The 26,531-nt window shown below is 35.6% G+C and overlaps 1 protein-coding gene across 1 annotated transcript in view; it reads left to right on the plus strand.

The window, feature by feature from the left end:
• Positions 1 to 32: 32 nt before the first annotated feature.
• Pclo (piccolo presynaptic cytomatrix protein) overlaps positions 33 to 26,531 on the plus strand; it is a 277,792-nt gene continuing 251,293 nt past the window's right edge. Inside the window, exons 1-4 of the mRNA XM_013026022.1 lie at positions 33 to 160; positions 6,443 to 6,995; positions 7,083 to 7,961; positions 19,888 to 21,282. Of these exons, the coding sequence (XP_012881476.1) occupies positions 33 to 160; positions 6,443 to 6,995; positions 7,083 to 7,961; positions 19,888 to 21,282 (2,955 nt within the window). The remainder of the gene's footprint in view (positions 161 to 6,442; positions 6,996 to 7,082; positions 7,962 to 19,887; positions 21,283 to 26,531) is intronic.

Genomic DNA, 26,531 nt, shown 5'->3' on the forward strand with positions numbered 1-26,531 from the left:
GGAGCCCCTCGCACGCCGCGATCCCGGCGGGCATGCAGGCGGACCTGAGCCAGCTGAGCGAGGAGGAGCGGAGGCAGATCGCCGCTGTCATGTCAAGGGCGCAGGGGCTGCCCAGGGGAGGCGGCCCCCCGGCCGCTGCGGAGTCGCCTTCCATGCCCAGGCACGCACCGCATGATGTCTCTGTCCAGGCATATATGTGCAGCTCCGCTGCCGCGCACATGTGTGCCCGAACGGCGGCACACATATGTCGCCCTCCCCGGTCGATTGTATTCTCGCTGATAGGGTGGCCGGAACGGTCGGGAGCCTTGAATGGGTAGAATTTCTTTTAAAAAAAAAGAAAAGAAAAGAAAGGAAGAAATCAGAGAGACCCGGTGCAGTGTAGATCTGCTGGTGGATAGTCAGAGGGGTGGCGTTCCTGCAACTGTGATTTTTATTTTTTATTTTTTTTTTCAGGTGGTGATTTTTTTCTTTTTTTCTTTTTGGCCTTTTGGAACCTTTTCCTCTCAAGGATGGTGTGGAGAGACGCCCCCCAGTGTTTTACTAATCTGGAAACCTTCCATTAATACAACCCAGACGTGTTGGGAAATGGATGGAGCTGGGTTTGGGTGTTTACCTGTTTCTGCTTAAATCTCCTTTATAGCAGTGCTGGGTCTTTTCCTCTGTTGATGATGTCTAAATATTCCGGTTACAATGCCTTTAATCCACCTGGAAGTGAGTTGTGCCCTTTCTCACCACCTCATCCCCAAAGGAGAACAGTAAGCTGTTTAGGTAAAAGACATTGAAGGAATCCACCTTAGTTAGAGACCTTAAAATATGTTGTGACATTAAACAGATGGTTTGGTCACAGCAGAGCAGGTGCTGTGCTTGTATTTCTGAATTAGCATATGCTATTTAAAAAAACATTGCTCTTTTTTATGCAAAAGTGACTTTCAGTAGATGGGAGAACTTGTGAGTTTGTATTACCTTAATATTTGCTTTCAGTACAGAATTTTAAAAGAAAAACGGATGACAACGTGCAACGGCAATTATAAAAGCTAATCTGCATATTAACACATTAATTTCCTCTCTAACTTTTCATTTTCCTACATCCCAATAAATCATTTGTTTTCCAGTTAGAGCCCTAAGAGCGTATAATCATTTTGCTTTCTTTGCCTTTTATTACTGTAAACAAGTTACCCTTTATCCCCTTCAGCAGAGCAAATTCTCTTTCCATGGTCCTGAAACCTCTTCGGTTTGACTACTGGAAGGAAATCTACAGTTTTTATTTGATATATTAATAATGTGAAAAACCTGCACATATAAGGACAAAGTTCTCTATTTGCTGAAATAAAGATATTTTAAATTTAGATGCAAATGGGCAAGTACATATCTTGTCAGATACTGTAATATTGAAATATATGTAATATGTAATATATTACATTTTTACGGATACCGAATATGTTTACATGATATTTTACATGTTAAAAATCTGTCAGGTAAAAACCTTATTTATTTCGAAAGAAAAAAAGACCACACGTTGTAAAAGTTTAATCCCTTTATATTAGCTATATTATCCACTGTTTTAAAGCTTATATTGGGTCTATTTCCTGATGTTAAAGCCTATATCGTCCATTGCTGTATAAATAGTATAGTTTATAACATGCCATTTTTTCCCACTTGATAAAAACTTGACATAGGAAACAACTTCTTTTAGTAGAATATTTTAGAGTAGTAGCAAGGTACAGTGTTTATTAGGATTTAAAAATATGAATGCCAGACTTCCTATAATTTTTTCAAAGAGGAACATGCAACAGGTCTAAAATAGTTGTTACAGATATCAAGAAATGTGTGATCTTTGTTTTAGGTTCTTAATTTTTTTCTATTCAGAGGGCGATGAAAGCTATTTCAGCCTGTTATACTGTTGGCTTTATGTAGAATTTGTATAAGATAATATACCTTCAAAGCTCTCCATTCATAATTTGTTATGGTGAAGGTTTATTGGTAATTTATTTATAGCCTAAACCAGGCTCTTTCCAAATAGTCAAAACAAAGCTTCTGATTTTTAACACATTTGTGTTTTACTGAAATATTTCTGCTAAAGGAACATAACTTAAAAAAGTTATCCCAATATATGATAACAAAGAAACATTTATTACATAGACTTTTCAGATGTTAGTTCATGTATATTCACATATGTATATATCAAGCTAATTTAATATATGTACATATACTTAAGAAGTATTTGGTGTTTAAAGTGTTTAAGAGATGTAACTTGGACTTGGTAGGTTTTATATTTTACTTTAAAGAGATAAGGATTGGCAGTTCAAAGAAATAGATTCTTAATGATTTTAGCTGATTTATGGTAAATTAATATGATTCTAAACCAATATGTGCTTTTTTTCCCTTGTTGGTAAGGCAAGTAATAACTGTTTTACTTGTCTTAGAGTCATTATAAAGATCAATTAAAAATCGAAGGTGATACTTTAATATTTAATTTAAAGTAATCTTATCAATACAAATATCTGTATCAACCATAGATAACTGTTAGTAATAAATATGGAAAGTTATGTGTTGAATTATCAGTAATATGTGATATATGTGCATATATACATTTATTTATTTGTGGCTAAATTAGTGTGATGGATTGGAACACTCCCAGTTCTATTCCACGCCTGAATACCTGATTGGGAGTTAGAATGGCATAATTCTCAGGGTAACTATTTTCATGACTTTGAATTAATCACCTGACTCTTCATGTCTCTATCTTCTTTAGTATAAAAATGAGTAGCTATTGCTAGTTAATTATATTTCTAAAATGTAGGATTTTATGACTCAGCACTGTCAAATTAAGTATCAGTGACTATGATGTTACATTTAAAATATTTTATCTTTGCAGCTGCTTTTGCATTTCTAAATCTGCATATCTAATTGTTTCATTTTATCTCAGAGATTTTTTCCTACAGCTTTATGAAGGAAAAATCTAATCTGGGATTAGCAATAGTAAAATGAAAAAGGTGATTGTATTAAATATGCAAGCTAGAAGTAGGAGACAAGGTACAAAACTCCTAGATTGTTAGTTTATTGTAGATCCAGCAAAGTGTAATTGTGTTTCTTCTGTTAAATCTACTGACAGCCTTAGATGTAACATATGGAAATGGTTAAAGGATAACCTTTCTGATAGGATACTTTATAGAACATGTTGTAAGAATTCTGCTGAGTTAATTATTCCTTTCAGTATTCCTTTGGGTCTTGCCTACTTAATAACCATCCACAAAGACCCACTGCTAAAATCTATATGGTAGTATCTTTTTTTTGGGGGGTGGGTCCGGTCATGGGGCCTGAACTCTGGTCCTGGGCACTGTCCCTCAGTTCTTCAGCTCAAGGCTAGCGCTCTACCACTTGAGCCACAGCACCACTTCCGGCTTTTTTCTTTTTTGCTTGTGTGGTGCTCAGGAATTGAACCCAGGGCTTTGAGCATGCAAGGCAAGCGCTTTACCACTGAGCCACCTTCCCAGCCCTATGGTAGTATCTTAGAAGACCTGTAGAAGAACTTGAAGCAAGAAGAATTAGGAAACATTAATCTAGTGTGTATAGCAAAAACCTGATAGGTTCATTCATTGTTCAATGTGAAGCACCCATTTTTTAAATTAATTCATCAAATATATCCTACTTGCCAAGTTTAATTGTAGGGATGAAAGTAGGCAAGAGTTCAAAGATTAGTGTATGAGACATAGGTTGGTAAGAAAATAGGAGTTCAAGACCAGTGAATTTAAAACATAGATTGCAGTTTAGTGATTTTTCTTTGTAACGTAATCACTGTTATGCAAAATAAAACTCAGAAGACCACAGTTAATTAAGGCACCTTGACACTTCCTTAGTCTTAAAGCTGATCTATTCACTAAATGCTTTTCTTTCTAATTCTCACCCTTAGATCTCTTGTGTTTTAATTTTATTTACATAATTTTAGCAGTTAAGTTTAAATTGTGTGGACATCTTTTGTGGTACCAGAAGTCTTTTCTAACAAGGAGGTTCTCTAATATAATAAAACATTATTTTTGGAAAATACATGCTATTATAATGTGCAGTGCAAACTGATTGCTTTTGATTATGATGTTTACTATTGACAAGAATATTTGTCATTTATAAAGTTTATTTTTTTGTTTTGCACATATGTTGGATTAAGTAAAACTATTTTACAGACTGGTTAATATAAATATTTTCATGAAAGGCAAATTTAATAAAACTAAGAATAGATTTGTTTGATTTTCCATTTAAAGATAAGTTTTAAAGATACTGCAGAGGGAACAAATTCAGTAAATTGCCTAAGTAATTATATGGAAGTTAGTCTCATAGCTCTAATAATTTTTCAAGGGAAAAATTATATTAACATATTAACAATTATATTAACAATATATTAACAATGTAGAATATTCTTGGAATAGTGTCAGCATGAGAATTATGAACCTGTTTGAATATAACCTACTTTTATTGTGGCTCTACTACTTTGCTATGGAATATACTACATAGCGAGTCCACAAAAATAATTCGGAATTATTTTTTCCCAGAGGGAAATATGTGCTATGTATTTTAAAATCAGAAGTGTTAGAATTAACTAGAGAAATCATTTTACTTCCCTGTCTCTCTGACACCTCAGAGATATAGTTAAATATTTACACTTCGTAACCCTTTTCCAAGAGGAAACTCAAACTCAGAATTCTGTATTCTGTTTTTTTTTTTTTTTTAGTTGTTTTGTTTTGGTGGTGTTGAGGCTTGAATAGACTAAGCCAATGCTTTACCAGTGAGCTTGAGCCCTTTATCTCTTTATTTATTTTTCAAAAATCAGAATATTATTTCATTCACACAGTATCAGTTATATATTAGTTTCTTTCCTAGTCTTCGCTAATTATAAATAATGCTTCTCTTCTAATTTTTATTATGTTTTAGGCTGTGATCTGTGCTCAATTTTCTTCATCATTTGAGTAGCTCTGAGAACATTGATTCATAGTATAGAGTGTCAGAAACTTTAAAAAAAAAGAAAAAAGAAAAGCTGGGCACTAGTGGCTCATGCCTGCAACCCTAGCTATTCAGGAAGCTGAGATCTGATGATCCTAGTTCAAAGCTAACCCAGTCAGGAAAGTCCATGAGACTCATTTCCAATTAACCACCAGAAAACTGGAAGTAGAGCCATGGCTGAAAGTGATAAAGTGCTAGCCTTGAGCTGAAAAGCTTACGGGTAATGCCCAGGCCCTGAGTTCAAGCCCCACAACTGACAGGAGAAAAAAAAAGAAATAAAATCTGTTGTCAGACCCTTTAATATGTAAATACTGAATTAATACATTAGAACTATATTGTGGTAATCTCATATGTGCTACTGAGCCATTATTTACTTATCTTTATTTTAAGAGGAAACATCCTTTTTCCAAAATTATGATATAATATGAATCAACAGAATACTTACTTGATTTCTTCCATGGTGATAATAAAAAATACCTAGTATATTTGTCTGAATTAAGAGAAATGCTTCATATTTGTTGCCTGTCACATATTTATGTTAGTATCAGTAACAATATGATTGCTGATAATATATTAATGGCATTAAGAAATGATGTAGAACTACTTGAATTAGACCTTTGGATATTCTTCATCTAAGGACAGTAGTGGTACTTTTCAAAGATGGGGTCACACTGACTGTTTAGATATCAGGCTATAACTCTAGGTGAATCTGTTCTTACTTTGCATAGAGATACCAGATTTTGAGTTAGCTTTTATAAATAATATTGGCCTTAAATAAGAAAGATTCATTTTATTTCTCAAGAATGTTTTAAGTTGAGAAAGTAGAAACCTTTATTCTGCAAAGTCCACTTAGGATAGTATTTGATGGATATTGCTTTTCTAAGAGAATAGAGGATAACTGAGCATTACCAATTTCCCTAACATCCCTAGAAAGGTATCATGTAACCTCTATTACTGAAAGCTTCTTTCATGTCACATTGTGTACTTTAGGTAACTAATATAAATTCTCAAAATTAAGTAAAAAGGAATTTCAGCAGTCTGAATAATTTATTTCTTGCTGCTACTGGTATTTAGGAGATTTTCTTTGAACATAACTTTTAATTAAAATAAATATACTGGCAATCACATATGTACTGCAATGTTATTATGTTGACTCATTAAGGCTTTAACCTTAATTTGTATTCAGTTGAGTTTTAAGTATTTTATTTAGTATATTTACATTACTTTTATTGCATTTTAACTATTTTAATTTTCATTACTTCCTTCTTGAAAATTTTTACTTATAAAAGTAACAAAAGCATTAAAAATTTTATTATTCACAGGATGCCACAAAATTCTTTCTGCATACTCTTGTGCATTCATACTTTTGAGGATGTAAGAAAGCAGTAGTTTGTAATATACTAGATCTGAAGTCACTTACACCATTTTCACTTTTCCTTTTCTCTTCCAGGAAACAAGAGTTGGATAGCAGTCGCTCTCCAAAGCAACCAGGAAAACCACCAGATCCTGGGCGTCCAGCTCAGCCTGGTCTCAGTAAAAGTAGAACTACAGACACTTTCAGGTCAGACCAGAAATTGCCTGGAAGGAGTCCTTCCACTATTAGCCTGAGAGAATCAAAGTCCAGAACTGATCTGAAGGAAGAGCACAAGTCTAGTATGATGCCTGGTTTCTTCTCAGAGGTTAACCCTTTAAGTGCTGTCTCCTCTGTTGTAAATAAATTCAACCCTTTTGATTTGATATCAGACTCTGAGGCATCCCAGGAAGAAACCAAGAAGCCAAAAGTAGCTCAGAAGGAGCAAGGAAAACCTGAAGGGGTCACAAAACCTCCAACACAACAATCACCCAAGCCACATCCTAAGCAGCAAGGTCCTGTTAGGGACCCGGTTCCGCAGGATGCCTCTCCCAAATCAGTATCTTCTCAACCACCAGAAAAAATTAAATCACAACCTGCTGCTACAGGAAAACCTATCCAGGGGCCTCCCCAGCTTTCTCAGTCAGACCAGGCAAAATTTCCACTTCAACAGGATTCAACCATGCCTCAGACTAAACAGTCAGATACTCTAAGAGGAGAATCAGGTAAACCCTCACAGCAAAGCCCAGCCAAACCGTCCACTCAGCAAGCCACCCTTGGAAAACCTACTGCTGGATCTGATAAACCACAGCCTGCACCTGCAAAGCCAGGGCTAGCGAAGCCCCCAGTTCAACAGGCAGTGAAACCTCCAGCCCAGCCACAGGGGACCATAAAGCCAACTCAGCAGGCTGAGTCATCTCAGCAACCTGGACCCAAATCTATAGTTCATACTCCAGGGCTTGGAAAGACTCCAGTTCAGCAGCCAGGGCCAGCAAAGTCCCCAGCCCAGCAACTGGCGACACCAAAAATGCCAGCTCAGCAGTCTCCAGCTAAGTTGTCTGGGCCCACAAAGACTCCTCCTCAGCAACCTGCACCAATGAAGTCTTCAGCTCCACAGCCAGGCCCAGGAAAACCCCAAGTTCAACAGTCTGGCCCAGTAAAACCTACTCAACATCCAGGTCCAGCAAAGCCTTCTACTCAGCAGCCAGGCCCAGCAAAGCCTTCTACTCAACAGGGTAGCCCAGCAAAGCCTCTACCACAACAGCCTGGTCCAGCAAAGCTCCCACCTCAACAGCCTACACCGGCAAAGCTCCCACCTCAACAACCTGAACTGGCAAAGCCCATTGATCAACCACCTGGTTCAGCCAAGCCCTCTGCTCAACAATCGACAAAACCAGCAAGCCAAATGGTAACTGGGAAACCTCCACAACTACCAACGACTTCTCCATCTGTGGCACAGACTCCAGTACAAAGCCTCTCTAAAACCATCTGTCCTCTTTGCAACACCACCGAACTTCTGTTGCATGTTCCAGAAAAGGCCAATTTTAACACATGCACTGAGTGTCAAACCACTGTCTGTAGCTTCTGTGGCTTTAACCCCAATCCTCATTTAACTGAGGTGAGTGCATTAATTTACTTAGTCCATGTTCCTAAAGCACATCATCACCTTCTGTACATGGTGCTTAAGTTATCACAGGATAATCCTTTTTTAGTTCCTTCTTTCCTCCATTAACCCTCCTCTTTGTCTTCCCTTCTTTCCTTTCTTCCTTCTTTCCTTCTCTGCATCCTTCCTTTTTTGTATCAGTTGTAAATGTTTTTATATTTTCTTCAGTAATAAGTCCCAAATACTGTCAGTTTCTGAAAATTTTGCATAAAACAAGCCTGAATTGGTTAAAAGTTACTCAATTCCTGCTCATTTCATTCTTTTTGTTAGCTCAGCGTTACTTGTTACTTGCTGTAACATGATGTGGCTTTAATTTTTAAATTGACCAAATTTTGATCCTCTTAACCCAGATCATATTTGTGTTGAGAAAGAAAGTGGACAATATTTTAACATTCTAAATGTAGTTTTAATATAAAATTGAGTATAAATCCTTGATTTGTGCATCCCTCTTTTCTGCTGCTGATTCTGATAAACCCAATGAGAGTATGCTTCCCCATTAGTTAATAGTTATTAATCACAGCATAAATCAGTCCACAGAAAGAAGTCATCAGAGCAGATTGAGCCTTAATATGTATCTTCTAGGAGATCACAAATATCTAGGTAAGCTACTTATCTATCAGATCATAAAATGACTTATATTGACACAGAGGAGCACAGTTATTTAAAACTAAAGATCAGAAATAGTTCTCAGATAACGTGAACTCAGCACTTACAGGCTTGCGATAAAGTAATATTTGGGGATATTCTAGAGGAAAGAGCCAAAAGAAAACAAAACTAATAGTAACAATAACAAGTAAGTTTCCGCAAAACAATAGAAAAACTAGGACATTCTCTGGAGTTAAGAGATTTTTACATAGTGAACATGGAATAATTATAAATATAACAAGCATAAAGATATTTAGGATGTAAAAGTTTATAAGAGGGTACTACTTTTTTTGTTCTTTTAAAGACATCTGTTGGCTCACAGTTGATAAGAAGTCATGTTTAGCTCACTGAGAGGACAGCAGGTAATGGGCCGTCTGTGTATTATATCTGCAAAAATCTAGGAAGTAACTGACACAGGCAGTGAAGGCTATATGATCTAAATATCCCTGAGAGATGAGGTTTATGTATTCTTTTTATAAATGAAATCCATGTTATCATAATGACTGATTAATGTTGTTTTAACTTTTATGTTAATTTGGGTATTATAATGACATGTGTAAAATATACAGAATTAAAACTCAAAACTAAAATATCTTGGTTTTCTAATAGTAAGTCACACTGTCTATTTTATATACTTAAACAAGCCATTCTATAATTGAAAATGTACAGTTGATAAGAAGATGCTGCATTAGAATTATGGAGATCAGATTATAAAGCATTTTTAGAAGTATACAAGTAACTTTTTAAATTTTGGTAAGAGTATGTTTCTGCCCATAATAAACTATATTTATAGGAATATAATGAGTTCCAATGATAGAAGATAACATCATCAAATATTTGGCTTTGTCATATTTGGATGGCAATTCATAAGGCAAAACTATGGAGCTAGTAATTTCAGCCATATATATTATTTGTACCCACTATTTAAAGTATTATGTCCATGCTTTTGTATGGAAGAACTTCTACTACTTGTTTAATAGACCTGAAATACAACTATAACATGACTGCTGATATTAGCATTCATCAAGCATACTCAACTAGACAATACATGCACCGATAATTTGTTTTCAGATAATAAAAGCAGTGAGAGATATGAAAAATATTATGGAATTGAGAATAGGAAGTTCTCATCTCCAGTGGATAAGATTATGGTAATTTTTGTAGAGACAGTGACATTTGAGATGGAATATATAAGGGTGAGTGCTATTCCAACAGATAAAAGACATGACAAATGGTAATGTTTGAGCCAAGATTTCAAGACAAAAAGGCACAGTGTATTTAGGATACATTTAGGGATAAATCTAAGTTAGCTGGAACAATGAGAAAGAAATAGGCAATGAGGTTTGGAGAGGTGAAATCATATTTTTACCTTTCACTTTTAGTAAGTACAGATGAAAATTCTATTTTATGAAATGTAATTTGATTAGTATAGTCATAGGTTGATCGTTTTTGGAATTTTTATCATTCTGGTTGTGAAGGTTGTGAAGTACCACTGAGCGCTGTGAATGTATCAAATATTTGTGAAATACAGAGCCATCCCTATCCTGTACATAAGAAAGGCTATGTGTGAGTATGTATATGCATGTATATGCATATATATGTATGTTTATGCCTATATATTAGTCTTATATAAGGATTTACATGTCATATCATCCATTTCTTATTATTTTATCAAAGTTAGGCTTTCAAATGGTAATATGGCATATATTCAATTTTCTCTATTATACTAATTAGGAAATTAGTGTTTAAATGGTTGCTATGGTTACTTTAGTTCTTGGGCTCACACAGATAGTAAATTAGCAAGCAGAACCCAAACTAAATCTTCTGATTCCAAATGTGTTTACTTATATGGGAAGAAGAAAAAGAAAAAAACACTGTGGTCAAAGGAAGAAGCCATCACTATGAGAGATGGGATTTGATTTGTCTTCTAGACAGCACACTGCTTTTCTAGAAGGTGAAGGCTTATAAAGAGCCACCCTCTTTTTTTTTTTTTTAAACCGGTAATGGGGCTTGAACTCTGGGCTTGGACACTGTCCCAGAGCTCTTCAGCTCAAGGCTAGTGCTCTAGGTTAGTGTTCTGCCACTTGAGCCACAACACCACTTGTGGTTTTCTGAGTGGTTTATTGGAGATAACAGTCTCAGGAACTTTCCTGCCGGGGCTGGCTTTGAACCGTGGTCCTGATCTCAGCCTCCTGAGTAGGTAGGTTTACAGGCCTGGGCCACTGGCGCCGGCAAGGATCCACCATCTTGAGTATATGACTTTGGACAAGTTTCTTACACACTGTGGCACTATGGGAAAATAGTAACATACTGCATATATTGGGTTGTTTGAAAAGTGATTAACATTTTGTATGAGGAAGTATTTTAAACATAAAGTATCTTTCATCACTGATGTACTTCATATTGTAAATAGGTTAAGCTTTTAAGTTTACTTGCACATTGTTTCCTGCGTAGATACAAAACTAAAAAATTGTTGAAGTCTGAGGCAGCAATCTAAAGGCATTTAGGCAATCATATTAACCATAATATTTTACTTTTTTAAAATTTATTTTGCAAAATAAAAGCACATTTTAATCTGATCTCCAGAAAAGCATCTTTCCTATTATTTTTCATGACATGGCTAATTTCTCAAATTCCTGAACCATGTGAAGTCAGAGTTTGGAATTTCGACCTGGATGAGCTAGAAAACTTTGTTCCAGATATACATGAAGTGACCACAATTTCCAGATGAAAGCTATCAATGAAAATACAAACCTCTCCTCATCTTCTAAATTGACCTTAAGTATCAAGATTGCATAAATGAACCATTTTTCCATGTAAGATTAGAACCTGTACGTTCTTTGATCATTAGATTTACGTGAATTTATTATTTTCCCATTGGATGTTTATTTATTATAACTATATTATGAGTGTGTGTGTGTGTGTGTGTGTGTGTGTGTGTGTGTGTGTGTATTGGCCATGGGACTTGAATTCAGTGCCAGAGCACTGTCTCTGAGCTTTTTTTGCTCAAGGCTAGTACTTTTCCACTTGAGCCACAGTTGCATTTCTAGCTTTTTGGTGGTTGGAGATAAGTAGGATTTCATGGACTTTCTTGCCCAAGGTAGCTTTCTAATCTCAATCCTCAGATTTCAGCCTCTTGAGCAGTTATAATTACGTGAGCCACTGGTGTTCAACTATTATTGTTACGTTTGTAGTCTGTGGGTAAAGTAAAATAATATTCTGTTATTGACAAGCCTAGAAATTGTTGTCAATTTTTTTTGCCCAAGGAATAAGAATTAAGATATTTTACTTGTGTTTATCTTGACTCTTAGATAACTACAAGTTCTGGAAGGATTAGAGAGGTAGCTCCATTCAGCCAGAAGCTTTTGGAGTATATTTATTCTTTTCACTATGAATTTGCCAACCTTTCTACTACTTGGCCATACACAAACATCTTAGACAATAGAGTCATATATGTGGAGAGAGTGGCCTTTAATTAACTGTTCTCTTGAGGCTGTTGAGATATGAACTGATCCAAATAAACCTTAAGAATCTGTTGGCTCCAAGCCTGGACTTTCAGTACCAAGAGGAAGTCACCCTGTAGAATTTCTTGTTGGTCCATTACTAGAATTAATTGCTATAATATAGGTCCTCATTTAGGTTTACTTTTAAAACAAAATGAGTATTTGTCATTATAATCACAAAATTAATGAATGACAAAGTCAATTTTATTGTTTTTGTTGTTTTACTTTATTTTTTTTAGTGTATTGCCAAAGGTCAGGTACGTTTACAGACAGATTTAAAGTTTGAACTTGTTTGATAATTCTGCCAGCTCTTCTGAAACTTTAAGAGATAAAATGATTTGTCACTTTCAAAATGTTGATAATGAGTGAGATGTTTGTAATAGAAATGGATTTAGGTTGGTTTGTTTTCATGTCTTTCTACTCATAATACAGGGATCATTCTTTTGTCAGAAAATGGATATCTTATTAAATAAAATTATCATCCAGGAATACAATGGCTGAATCTTTTAGGTGGATATACCTCTGCTGCTTCTAATTCTAGGAAAAGAAGCAATCTCTGTGTGTGTGTGTGTGTGTGTGTGTGTGTGTGTGTGTGTACATATATATGCATGCAAGAGGGAGTTGTTAAGAAGAGACAATAAGAAAAGAGATCCATGCCAAATATCAAGAGGTTAGAATCTCTGGAGAAAGTTAGCCCATAAGACATTGTTCATGGTGGAGTAATTGAACTGTTAGAAAGGAGGGTATTCTTTTTTTTTTTTTTTCAGTTGCTTGTTGTTAGTACAGAGTAGTTGTTGTTTTTTTTGTCATTTCAAATTCTAAGATCTTCCTAAAAAGGAGTACTATCCTCTCTCAAAAGATCCTACTGTAATTTTTTTTTAAAAATGAAGGTATCCTTGGTCCAAAATTACTTTAGAGCATAAGCAACCTAAGTTGGTATGCTTAAGAATTCTTGGAAGATGAGAAGAAAATAGAAAGTAGTTAACATTGGGTTAGGAAAGCAACTGTATAATTGACTTCCCAGGAGAATCTCAGTCACTAAATGTATAATCAACAAATATGTAACAGTCTAGCGGATTCACTCAAGAAAATACATAACGTAAAAATTCTTAAAATTCCTGTAAAAATTTTGAGAGATTATAACATTTAATACTTGTCATACTCAAATTTGGAGTACAAAGGATTCACTTAAGGAAAACAAATGTTCAGAGTATTCCCTGATTAGGGAACTATATTAAAACAACAGCAGAATTATTTGACTACTTAGTATCTGCTGTGGTTCAGGAATGTTCTAGACTTTGGAATGTAGGAATGAACAACATGGACTAAAGTGTTTCTCTTACAGAGTATATACTCCAGCAAGGATCATAGTTAAGTAAACATATGGTGTGGCAGATGGTACTAAGTTTTCTGGAGAAAAATGAAATGTAGGAACGTTAGCATATACCAGGAGAGGCATAGAGATTATTGGTGGTGATCCCTTACTATCTTAGATTTGGAGAATACAATCTTAAGGATTAATAGATGATTTTTCAATTCCAGAGCTTTGAATGGTGAGTAAAAGTGATTAGTAAGCACAGTCCAACCTTCTGTAGGTAAAAGGGTGATGGTATATGTAAGAAAAATGTAGTTAATACACTTGGTGCATAATTCTTCAATCACCTCTTCAACTTCTATCCGGTAGGGTGAGGGTGTAAAGATGGGGAAGAGTCATTGCATTGCATTGAAGTCCCCACCATAGTAAGATATTTCTGCTTCTAAAAATAGGTGGGAAGAAACATGGTAGATGAAAACCATGTGCCTCATGGTTGGGATGCCAAAAAATAAAAAAAAAGGCAGAAGAAAGAGGCCAGGGTCTCATGATCTTATTCAAGGACATATCTCCAGTGACCAGAGACTTCAAGTAGGCTTCAGCTCTTAAAGATTTGTAGACCAAGCCTTTAACACATGGTCCTTTAGGGGATAATCTAGATCCAAATTATAGCAACATTCTGCTTAGTGAGATTTGAAGAGTTTTTGGCCCAAAATAACATTGAGAATTTGAAATACCATATGCTGGGGATGCTATTTAGCCAGTTTTTTTTTTACTTATTCTTTGCTGTCAAAGCTGTCTGTGCATTAATTTGTACCATATTTAGATGAATCCAATAAAGAGAAGTAAAACTCCTCAATTCTAAGCATAAGGCTTCTGGAAGACATAGGATATTGGTTTTGTTGCAATGCTCTGGCAAGTGTCTTCCAACTTCATGTTGCTCTAAATAAAATTGTTTCACCAAGTTGTTGTGTGTGTTATCACAGCACTGAGGAGTGCAAGTGACTATTTTTGAACCAATATAAATTATACATTAGTGTGTATGTCTGAGGATGCTAACCATGTCGACCAATCCATAGTCAAAGTACTGCTTTAGGAGTGCTTTCCTCTGTGGGGGACATCATGTGGTTTGAGTAATCCTTGAGGAATAGAAAGTACAATCCATTTTGAAATCTTACCATGAATTTCTTTTTATTCTTTTATTATTATTCTTATATTATTTTTATTCTTTTATTTTCAGCACTGGACTTTGAACTCAAAGTTTTCTGCTTGTTAGGCTAATACTCTACCACGAACAAAACTTCAAACTCTATTCATTTATTGATGGTTATTGTTGAGATAGGGTCTTTGGATATTTTCTACCCTGGCTGGCATCAAACCATGATCCTTCACTTTAACCCTCCCAAATAGTTGGGATTCAAGTATGAGCCACTGATGCCCAGCTTATATTGATTTCTTAGAACTTTTTACTTATTATATCTTTTCATAACATTCAAAACAATATATCCCTCAATATTTTTTTTGGGGTCCAGTCATGGGGCCTGAACTCTGGGCCTGGGTGCTGTCCCTCAGCTCTTCAGCTCAAAGCTAGTGCTCTACCACTTGAGCCACAGCACCACTTCTGTCTTTTTTTCTTTTTGCTTATGTGGTGCTGAGGAATCGAACCCAGGGCCTCATGCATGCAAGGCAAGTGCTCTACTACTGATCCACCTTCCCAGCCCCCTTAATAAAAATTTTAAATAATGATACAAAATAGGAAAAAAATCTCTTTGGTAGAATTCATCTTTAACTAATACGCCAAAGTTTCTTGCTGTCTAATATAGAAACAAGAGTAAAACTGAGAGGTAGTCAGTCCTTTTTAATGTCTAAAGATAAGATGAAATAATTGGAAAACATTTTAACCCCCTATAGGTTTGAATCTAAATGTTTTTTAAGACATGACAGGTCTTGGGTAATGTTGAAACAGTAAGTGTAAAGGGGAAATTCAATGTGGATTGCAATGAATGGGCTAAAAGGGCCACATTTAGATAAAGTAGGACTCCACAGCTTACTAAAACTCAGGGCTTAGGTAAGAGAAGGTGAGAATAATGTCTTGATGTTAGAGTTGGCAGAAAAGTAGTTGTGATGAGTCAGCAACAAGAACCCAACAGGTTTTATTATAATAGGATTAGAGAACATTTTTTATTTTATTATAATATGGTTAGAGAACATTTTTTCAACAGCTAATATGCATACTAGAGAGTATAAATTCCTAACTTTGTAATCTTGGTGTTACATTATTTCAAGTATAACTGTCATGCAATCGAGAAGAGTTGCCATTATAAATCTTACGAAGGGTTTCTGTTTGTTGGGAAAAGAAATATTTTTTTATTCTTGTTTTGAGAGACTTTTATTCTGTTTTGAATCTATACAAATTAAGGATAATCCTGAATGGAAGATGCTTTCATTTTGGGTTCCCATAATTGATTATTGAATATACATTCTTAACAATCACAATATAATTTGGGGTCATCATTAGTATTGTTATGTTCTTTGAAAGAGACACTGGTAATTAAAATTCTGTATATGGTGTACACATTTAAATGTCAAGGGGTTATTCTTGATATATGTAAAGACAATTATTATTATCCAACCTTATATGGTGAAATTACATTAGTATATTTTCCTGCTTTGATACACAGTAAAGGCTGATTAAAAAAAAGGAAAAACTTGATGGTTGTATTGATCATGGAGGTGTGTTAGAATGATTACTTGCGGATTTACATTGGCATGTATGGTGATGTGAAAGTGAACAGAAATCCTTTCTCTTACTCCTATTTATGTAAAAAAAACAATGTTTCCTTTCTTTGGTCTTTTCTTGTATCTTCTTGACTTAGAGTAGCTTATTAAGCAATTATGTTTACCTCTATTAAATTCTATTTATAGACAATCTGTAATAAGGAAATAGTTGTGGAAAGGAAAAGAGTGATGCAGCTATTTCCCATGTTTATCCAGAATTCAAGAATAGTTGAGGCTTGAAATACCTGTGTAGTAAAGTTAGATTCTTTCCTTTTAATGCCTGGAAAGGAGCTCATCATTCTTGGACTCACTGATAAAAATGTAGGCTCTCCTGGTACATTTATTCCATTTTACTTAACATTGATCAGATACATGTGAATGGTTTTACTGTAGTATCAGGTACGAGTGCAACTTGTGATGCTGGACCTGGGAAGTTGTTTATGAACTTTCTTTGAAAGCAGAAGGGCATGAGAAGTACTAAAGATTCTTTCTGTGACAGAATGATGCCTCAGTCATGCAGAATCAGGGGAGCAACAGACATGGCTACCATATGTAACTGGCAGCAACTTTCTGAGGAAATGATGCTAGAATATCAGATATACATCTGCGCAGAATGAAACATTGTAGTCATTGTCTCTCAGTGAGGAAAATATTTCTGGTTGACAGATATTGTAATTATGGGTGACTTTTTTCTTTCAATTTGATTCCAAATGAAACTAGATTGTATGAGGCCAAAGGTAAAGGGCTGGATTCTGAGCAGAGTGGCATGCATCCGGAAAAGGGAAGACAGGAGCATGCTGTACAGACTGGGTAAACAGTAGGGATTGACAGAGTAAACACAGAAATACTGTAGCCTGAAGGGCACAGCTCAGCATCTGCCATTAATTTGTGTAATTCAAACCAGCTAAAAAAATATTGAGAACATCTGTGATGCCTACAGGGTCAGGTAGACTTCCGGGATCAATAAAATGTACTAGAAGGAAGTGATTCAAATTTATTGCTTTGATTCTTTAGGGGGTTATATAGAACTGGAAAGAGCAGAAATAAATACTTTGAATTTCTCATACACATTGACTTTATTTCATAGGTCATAGGGGATCTTAAGTCAACCACTTCTGTTGGTTATTTTAAATGGGTTACTTTTGGTGACAGTATAAAATGTTTGAGAATCATAGGGCTAAGTGAGGAAGAGTGGCCTTAGAAATGTGTGAGAATGAATGGGGACTTGCCTGCCCATCACAGGCACAGCACCCTTTCTTAGAGAGTAATTGGGAATGTGGTAAAAATTTCTTATTTGAATAACAGATGACAGTGGAGCTATTACTGTCATATTCTTCCTATGTTCATTGTGAGAGGCCTGGCTAAGAGCAAAGTGGAAGGCAGGTCATAATGAAGTTGTACAACCAGTGCTGGAACTGGTCGTGGACCTTCTTCATGTTTTCAATGTATAGTTTGACTACTAAAGGTCTTCTTTTGAGGAGTTATATAGGGCATTGGGGATGGTGCTGTTTATAGTATTAGGTTGTTAAGTACTGAGATTAAAAAAATAATTTCTGTGTTTAACTGATCCAGCCAGTGGAATTAAATGAAAAGGAAGCTCTTTCTAAAAAAATCCTAAGAGGATTAAAAAGCTTTTTATATTGTGATAGCTATAGACAATGATTTCAACCTGTGTTCTACCAGTAAGGGAGAACATAAAGGAATGAAGTCTCTCTTATGTGAACTCTGTTCATAACAAGAGTGTGTTCAGAGTGTATTCTCTCTGTAGAGGGGCAGTAATTCATGATTGTTGCCTCCATTGACTTAGCTCAGCTTTCTCTGTGAGGTGGAGATATATTTATGTACCTTTCTGAGCTACAACCAGTCAATTTATTTTGTTATAAGGTCAGTATAAAGTGTGTTTCTGGTTGTCAGTGTACATAATATACTAAATGTGTTACCAAAATGCTTCACTTTGGCATTTGGGGGATGAAGTTAGGGTCTAATGACAGATTGTCTGAAGCTCTGACATTCATGGTGCAGGCGGGCTTTTTTACTAATAAAGCCAAATGCATCCATAAAAAAATTTCAGAGATCTAAAAAGCACAGAGAAATTAGCAAAAAAGAAGTATACATCATCATATTATCAGATAAATACACACACATACACACAGCCTGAAATTGCATTATGCATTATCATTCCAATTATGTTTTTATATTTCTTCATTCTTCACTGTAATGTAGCCTCCATAAGGACAGCAATTTTTTTCTTTATTCAGGGGCACTTTAACTTTAAAATTGACACTTTAACTATTTGAATAAAGGAAGTGAATATTGATTAAATTTTGCATCTATTTTGACTATATTGCTTGCTATAAAGAGTAAGAAAATTTCTTGGTATGGAGAGTAACTCTAGAAGCTTGAAATTTAAAGTCATTATTGTGGATATACATTTGATGTAATAGATGCTCTATAGAAAAACATAGTACTTGTAAAGAATTATGTTTTAATTACATTTTCTCCTGTCTCTGGCAGCATAAATATGAGCTGATTGTGTAGGCCTATGAAAAAATAAAAGAAAAAGTAAAAATACTGTTTGGCAACCCACCACTACATAATTTTGAATTATGGGAAATTTTTCTGATGGCAGTGTGTCATATATTTGTTTTCCCCCTATATCACATTCTTCGCAAAGAATTTAGGGACAAAATATTGGGATGGATTGCTGTTGGCAGGGAAAATTAGATATTTTTTTGACATTCTAAGTTATTTTGGTAACATTGAAAATCCTCTGTTGGAAAACATCATTTAGAATAATATATGTAATGATAAATGCTAAAATATTTTTAAATTATCTGTAGTATATGATATCAAATTCAGTATTTTTCACAATAGATACAATATAAAAAGAGCAGTTATTGTGCGTCAACCCACACATTGTGTATTTATAGTTCTATTTCCCTGCTTTCTTCACACACATGTATTCTCAGTCAAACATGTATATTGTTTACTTATGCTATTTTTAAATATATTTATAATATTTGCAAGTACATCATACTTTCTGTATTAAATTGTGCTATTTGGAGGGGATGTTTGTTTTATTTATTCCCTTTGCAGAAAATGTTCTCTTTCTAACCCAGCATAGTTAATGATTTTTGTTTTTCACACATTTCAGTATGTTGACTTAGAGGGTGAAGTAATGACTTGCTAAATTTAAGAAATTAGTAATGTTTTCAAAACTGTCTTGTATATCTAAAATCTGTGAGGAACCGTGAATAAAGAAAAATATATATATATAAAATAAGTGACTAATAAAATCTAGTAAGTTTAAACTCTTGTTCTACAAGTTTTCTGAGAGCAATCAGATTGAGCAAATAAGAGTCAAAGAATAACAACTTAACATTGGAAAAAACTTGAAACTGTATTTCAGTTGGTACATTTTACTTGCCTTAATGTACATTGCTTTTGTTTTTGTGAGTTTCATTAGTTATATTTTTATACAATTAAATTTTATCTGTTTTATTCTAAGTTAAATTAATGTGGTGTGCATTTTATGCTTTGAATGTGGAGAGACATAGCTTGAACCAATGTCAGCAAGTATATTTTGGAGTTATTTTTATTTATAATGTTATCTCAGTGACCGGTGGCTTTATGTTCTTTCTAGATAAAAGAATGGCTCTGTTTAAACTGTCAGATGCAAAGAGCTCTGGGAGGTGAATTGACTCCAGTTCCATCATCACCTCAACCTAAACCGAAGACTGCAGCAGCAACCAGCAAATCATCTGGGCAGCCACATCAGGCTTCCCCAAAGAAGGATCCTGCACCCAAGCAGGATATTGCAAAGGCACCTGAGTCTAAAAAGCCACCACCATTAGTGAAACAACCAACTCTTCATGGTCCTGCACCAGCTACCACCAAGCAGCCTCCTGTAGCAGAGGCCTTGTCCAAGCCAACCCTTCCCAAAGACACTTCGGTCCCTTCATCTGAGCAGGCCAAGGCCCCTATTGTGGATGATAAACCAAAGCAGCCCCAGATGGTAAGACCACCTGCAGATGACACTGAATCTTTGTCATCAGTTGTAACAAAACCTGATATATCCAGCTCCCCAGTGCTGTCTCAGGCTGAAGAGAAAACCCCTCCTGTTAAAACAGAATCCACAAAACCCTCTCAAAGTTTTCCACCAACCGGAGAAAAAGTCACCCCAATTGATTCTAAAGCTATACCTCGACCTGCATCAGATTCAAAAATTATCTCACATCGTGGTCCCAGTTTAGACAGTAAAGATCAAAAACCAGTTGATCCAGTTCCAAAGAAGGAGGAACCCAAGAAAGCACAAACCAAAACGAGTCCTAAACCAGATGTTAAGCCAATGCCGAAAGGGTCACCTGCGCCCTCTGGGCCCCGATCTACCACTGGCCAAACTACTACTGCCTCTCAACAGCCCCCAAAGCCTCCTGAGCAATCCAGACGTTTCAGTCTGAATCTAGGAGGTATCACTGATGCTTCTAAATCACAGCCTACAACTCCTCAAGAAAGTGTGACTGGGAAACTCTTTGGGTTTGGAGCATCCATCTTCAGCCAGGCATCAAACCTAATCTCCACAGCAGGCCAGCCAGGACTTCCTTCACAAGGTGGGCCTGCAGCCCCACCTAAACAAGCCCCTCCCCCCTCACAGCCGCCTTCTTCTCAGGGGCCACCCAAGTCCACAAGTCAGGCCCTACCAGCCCCTGCAAAGGTTATGCCTCCAAAAAAGGAAACGAAAGCTCCTGGAGCTGAAAAGTTAGAGCCCAAAGCTGAACAGGCTTCAATGTTGAAAAGACAAGAAACTGATAAGAAGCCTCTGGCTGTTAAGGATAGCATACCTCCAGCCACAGAGCCTCAAAAGGCTGACCTTCCTGTCAAGCTTGAGAAAACAATTAAACCAAAATCAACCTGTCCTCTGTGCAAAACTGAACTCAATGTGGGTTCTCAGGATCCCCCTAACTTCAATACGTGCACTGAATGCAAGAATCAAGTGTGCAATCTCTGTGGATTTAACCCTACTCCTCATTTGACTGAGGTAAGGAATACATATACTACATATAGTTGTGAATATATCCATTTCTTCTCAGATTCTTGAGGGGGACATGCTGAACAAAAAGAGTTTCTACTGAGGAAAACATTATATTGATATCTTAGATGTTTCTATTATTTACTTCATGCATATTTTCTTACTAAGAGTTTATTTTCCCTGTACTACTTGGGCACATACATCACACACAAACTTCATACACATAAGATTCAGTAAGCTGGTAAATTAAAATAACAATGATTTTAGTCCTGCAGGCATTAAAGACCTGTAGTTCAGAAGGACTGTTCAGTTTTCATTTGGAAACTCTAACTTAGAGTTGTAATATTCTGTTCCCATGTTCTTTAATCCTTCTGGTCTGTAATTCTCTTTTTAAAAAGAACTTAAGGAGGTTGCAGATTTGTCAGCTGAATATAATCTGTTACTTAAAAATGTTCGAAACTTTAAGAAATTAATATTTCTGCCTAGTAAGAGCAGTGGATCATAAATCTTATGTCTAGGCGTTTTATGTTTCTCTGAGATATTATCTAGCAGCAATATATTAGAGCACTTTACTAGAAACTGTGGAAAGGAAGATAGATGGATTTCTATGACTACTGTGAAGATATTTTTATAGAGTGTCAAAAATGACCATAAAGCAGATGGTGACTCTCCAGGTAATACCATAATGATAAATGTATGAATCTGGAATCATCAGTAGCATATTAGAGCTATTATACTATTTGGATGCTGGAAATGCAGACATCAAATGATTAGTGCTGGCTTAGATAAATGTTTTAAATAAAGTATTTTAATAATGTTACAAAAATTTACAATAATTGTGCTCTTATACAAATTTAAAATAGTTAAGAAGGATTTCACTCTTCTAGTCTTCATGTTGGTTAGAATGGGAAAACTGAGTAGATCTTAGCATCGTGTATAAAAATGTTCTACAGTTTGTTTGGCTTTGGTGCTGTGCTGTTTCTGTGCTAAATAATTAGCTTTAAGAACAAGTCATAGAATTTTTTTCCCAAAATTTATTAGGTTGGTTTGACCTAGTTTAACACTATAGGAAAGCATTCTGCTGTTGTAAGCAGTTTTTTGGGCATTTTTCTTGTCAGCAGTGAGGACTTTCAATGGAAGACAAATGGTGATTTTTCTCAGCATTTCATGTGTAAAACAAACTACAATGATCATTTACAGCATTTTGGGTAAAAATAGAAAAATAAACAACTACCTTACAATTTCTTTCATAATTTAAGAAGAGACCTTTTTTGTTACATATTTATAGTCTGGGAATTTTTCCCAATACCACCGTGTTTATTTTAAGTATTCAAAAAGTTATATTCTATAATGGCGATTCTTATGATATCACCATAATGAAGTTTATTGAAAGAGTTCTAAAACCACCACTAAAAATAAAAGTATAATTTTCATATTAAAAGTGGATATCTTTTGAAAGCAGAGGAGAGTAACTTATGATTTATATACATATTTTCAGAATTGTTTTTGGATGTATATAGCTATACATTGGGATCATTATAATTCTTAGGATTTTGTCAGTGTTTGGAAGAATGAAATGAGAGTCCCTTGGATATAGAGACATTCTACATACTGGTAAATTTTACATGGAGATTGTAATTTGCATTAGAGTCAAATTTCTCAAATTAAGTGATTTGCTCATATATATGAGATTGTTTGCGGTCCTATTTTTAAATAAGATCTGTGGGATTTAGGATATCTGCCATTGTTCAGATTATTTTGATCTGCAGGAAGTTCTTTGTTTTTGTTTCAGAGTGGAACACCGAAGTGACTATTATTCCTTGTGATAATCTATATGACGCTTTCAGTTAGTATAAGCCCTGACCACTAGCTTTAGGAATAGTCCCATAGCTAGTTCAGTACCAAGAAATTGATAGTTCCTATTATTATCTTACTCCAAAGAACTTTGAAGGAACAGCATTTTGTCAGGTGAAAAGAATTGTACAATGTATTGACATGTGCCTCTGTGTGTACAACCCCACACACATATAGTCATTTGATCATCAATAAGTGTATATTATATACATATATTCATGTGTACTAGTATATATGTAATTCTAAATATTTTTAAATATTGGTCATAGGCTTAATTCCAGAATTCATAAGGTAAACTCATTCTTTGTTTTAAGACTTAGGAAAGAATTTGCTTCCTATTTCTCTCTTGCTTCCTGTTTTCTTCCTTCTCCTTGATGTATTTTTTTCTGATGACACAGTATTTTATACTGGTCTGACTACTGTATTTTTATATTAGTTTTAGAGAGCACATCATAAAATTACTTGTACTTTTATATCCAAAGTGCAAAGACGACATTAGAAGGGATTCAGTGATTTCTACTTATTTTTTAGTAGAAGATAATATTATTCTCTATTGGAAGCTTCTGTTCCTCTTATACTATTCATTGAGGGAGGCTGTCATTCCTTGTAGGTGCTGCCCTACCTTCTGCCCCTTTTGTGTATTGTTTTTCTAGTGATGAAAAGGAACGCTCATGGTCTGTCATTGTTATTGGCAGTATCCTTCACCTTCGGCGTATTAATGAAACATACCTGTCGCTAAGGTTGCTTCCTGTCCTTAGTGTACAACATCCCTCTCTGACCTGGAGGAGTGCCAAGGGATGCCAGCAGACCCTGGGGTGCAGCCAGACTTCAGCTTGAGCTTTACTGTTTTAACTCTTTGAAGAGCAGTTTGAATAAATGGTGCCATTTATACATTAACTTCTGAGAGCAAGGGGCATTTATTCTTTTAGGCATTAATTTTTGCCTACACAGGGGATGTCTTATCTTGAAAAGAGTTTTAATAGTGACAGTAGGGCTTTCTAGAAGAGCTAGTCTTACAGGTGCTGGAATCATGCTGAGGAAAACTGCCTTAGTTGGCAATGAATATACCTAGTGAGTTTATATCATTCTTATTTAATTCAAGTAGAAAAGGAGCCAAAATTTCTCATAGTGAGCATTTATTGTTTTTACTATTCTTTTGTGAAGTAATTTTTATATGAAAATAAGACTAAAGATGAAATGTTTTCTCATTATGAAGAAAGTGTTAAAATGATAATTTTGCTTCCTTAGCAAGATGATTATGTGTGGCTTAAATGATGTAGAAATGTCTGGCATATATTTGAGATGAGGCAATAAGTGAGACTTTTGTGATGATAAAGACCCAGAAATGTGACTGAGATCCCTTCCGCCCTTCACGCTAGCTGGAGTGGCTCCATATCCTCTGTAAAATACTCACAGGTGGCCTAGTGGGTATGTGTTACATTTCCTAGCTTGACAAACACATGCTTTTCCTGTACTTTAGTAAGCATTTCCAAAGGCTTCCCAGTGTGGAAATGCATTTAAGAACAAAATCAAATGTGCACATACACACATACACATTAAAATGAAAGACTAAAAGAATAATTTGTAGTCAATTAGGATCTAGATATTGCGGGTTCACACCTGTATGTCTAGCTTCTCAGAGGCTGAACTATGAAGAATTGTGGTTCAGAACCAGTCCTCGCAGAAAAGTCTGTGAGAATCCATCTTCATAATAAGAAGCAAAATTCAGGGCTGGAGTTATATGTAACTCAAGTAATAGAGTGTCATCCGAAAAAGAAAATCAACCTTTTGTTATTCCCTTTCACTTCCCCAGATTAGACACATGTATATACAAAATGCAGGGTATCAAAATCCAGTACAGTGACAACAGGGATATGCCATAGGGGAAAGAACACACAAAGGAAACAACAACAACAACAACAAATAAAATCGCATGGTACATTTAAAACAATAACAATAAAGACAGACCTCTTGTGTCCATATCTTGGGGTTCATTTCACTTAGCATCATTTTATATGGTCATTTGTACATGGTTTTTGAGCTTTTTAGCTCATCTGATATTATATATTATATATTTTATACATATGTACACTAATTACTGCAAATAAGGGAAACCATGGGACCTAAATTTCTTTGAGACTGGGTAATTTCACTTAATATGATTTTTTGCAAGACTTTCCATTTCCTCACAAATGGGGCAATGTCGTTCTTTCTGATGGAAGCATAGAATTTCATTGAATATATGTACCACATTTTCTTGAGCCATTCATCTACTGAAGGGCATCTGGGTTGGTTGGTTCCATATCTTAGCTATGGTGACTAATGCTGTGATAAACATAGTTGTACTGGTATCTTTAGTATGGCCTTGTTTGTGATATTTTGAGTAAATGCCCAGAAGTAAGATTTCTGGGTCATAGGGGAGTTATATGTGGAGTCTTTTGAGGAACCTCCATACTGCTTTCCAGAGTGGCTGAACAAGTTTACACTCCCACCAACAATGCAGTAGGGTTCTCTTTAGGCTACATCCCCTCCAGCATCTGTCATTATTAGATTTTTTGATTATAGCCATTCTAACTGGGTTGAGGTGGAGTCTCAATGTTGGTTAGATTTGCATTTCTTTTATGGCCAGAAAAGTTGAGCATTTCTTCATGTGAGTCCTGGACATTCTTATTTACTCTTCAGAAAAGTCTCTCTTTAAGTCTTTAGCCCATGTATTAATGGAGTGTTTGTTTATTTGAGGATTTGCTTTTAGGTGACTTAATTTTTTTGAGTTCTGAGTATATTTTAGATATGTGGCCCTTGTCTGTTGTATGGCTAGTGACGATCTTCTCCCATTCCGTGGGCTTTCTATTCATCTTGCTATCCATGCTCTTTGCCATGCAGAAGCTCTGCAGTTTCATGCAATCGCATTTGTCCATTTGTTGTGTTTCTGGGTCTCCATTAAGAAAATTTCAGCCTGTGCCAACAGGACAATATAATGGAAATGAACTTTACAACTTTGGGTGGCCAGAGGGGAGGGAGTAAGAGTGTGGAAGGTGGGGAAGGGAAGGGATAGTGGGACAACAACAAGGAAGGGAAGGGTTAACGATGATCAACAAGTAATGTACTCATTGCCTTTCTCATGTAACTGAAACCCCTCAGTACAACATCTTAACAATGAAATAAAATAAAATAAAAAGATACGATGGGGCTGAGAATACAAAAAAAAAGAAAGTCAAGTAAGCATGAGGCCCCGAGTTCAAACCCCTGTATACTCCCCCATACCCAAGTCAGATAGGAGATTTTCACTACTAATAATTAATGTCAAGTGACTGACATAGTGGAGATCTATATCTTAGGTGAAAATTTCTGGCATCCAAGGTAAAGAGTTGTACCTGATGACACCTATTGATTGATATAAAAAT

This window comes from Dipodomys ordii, unplaced genomic scaffold, assembly GCF_000151885.1.
Source record: "Dipodomys ordii isolate 6190 unplaced genomic scaffold, Dord_2.0 Scaffold90, whole genome shotgun sequence".
Classification (NCBI taxonomy): domain Eukaryota; kingdom Metazoa; phylum Chordata; class Mammalia; order Rodentia; family Heteromyidae; genus Dipodomys; species Dipodomys ordii.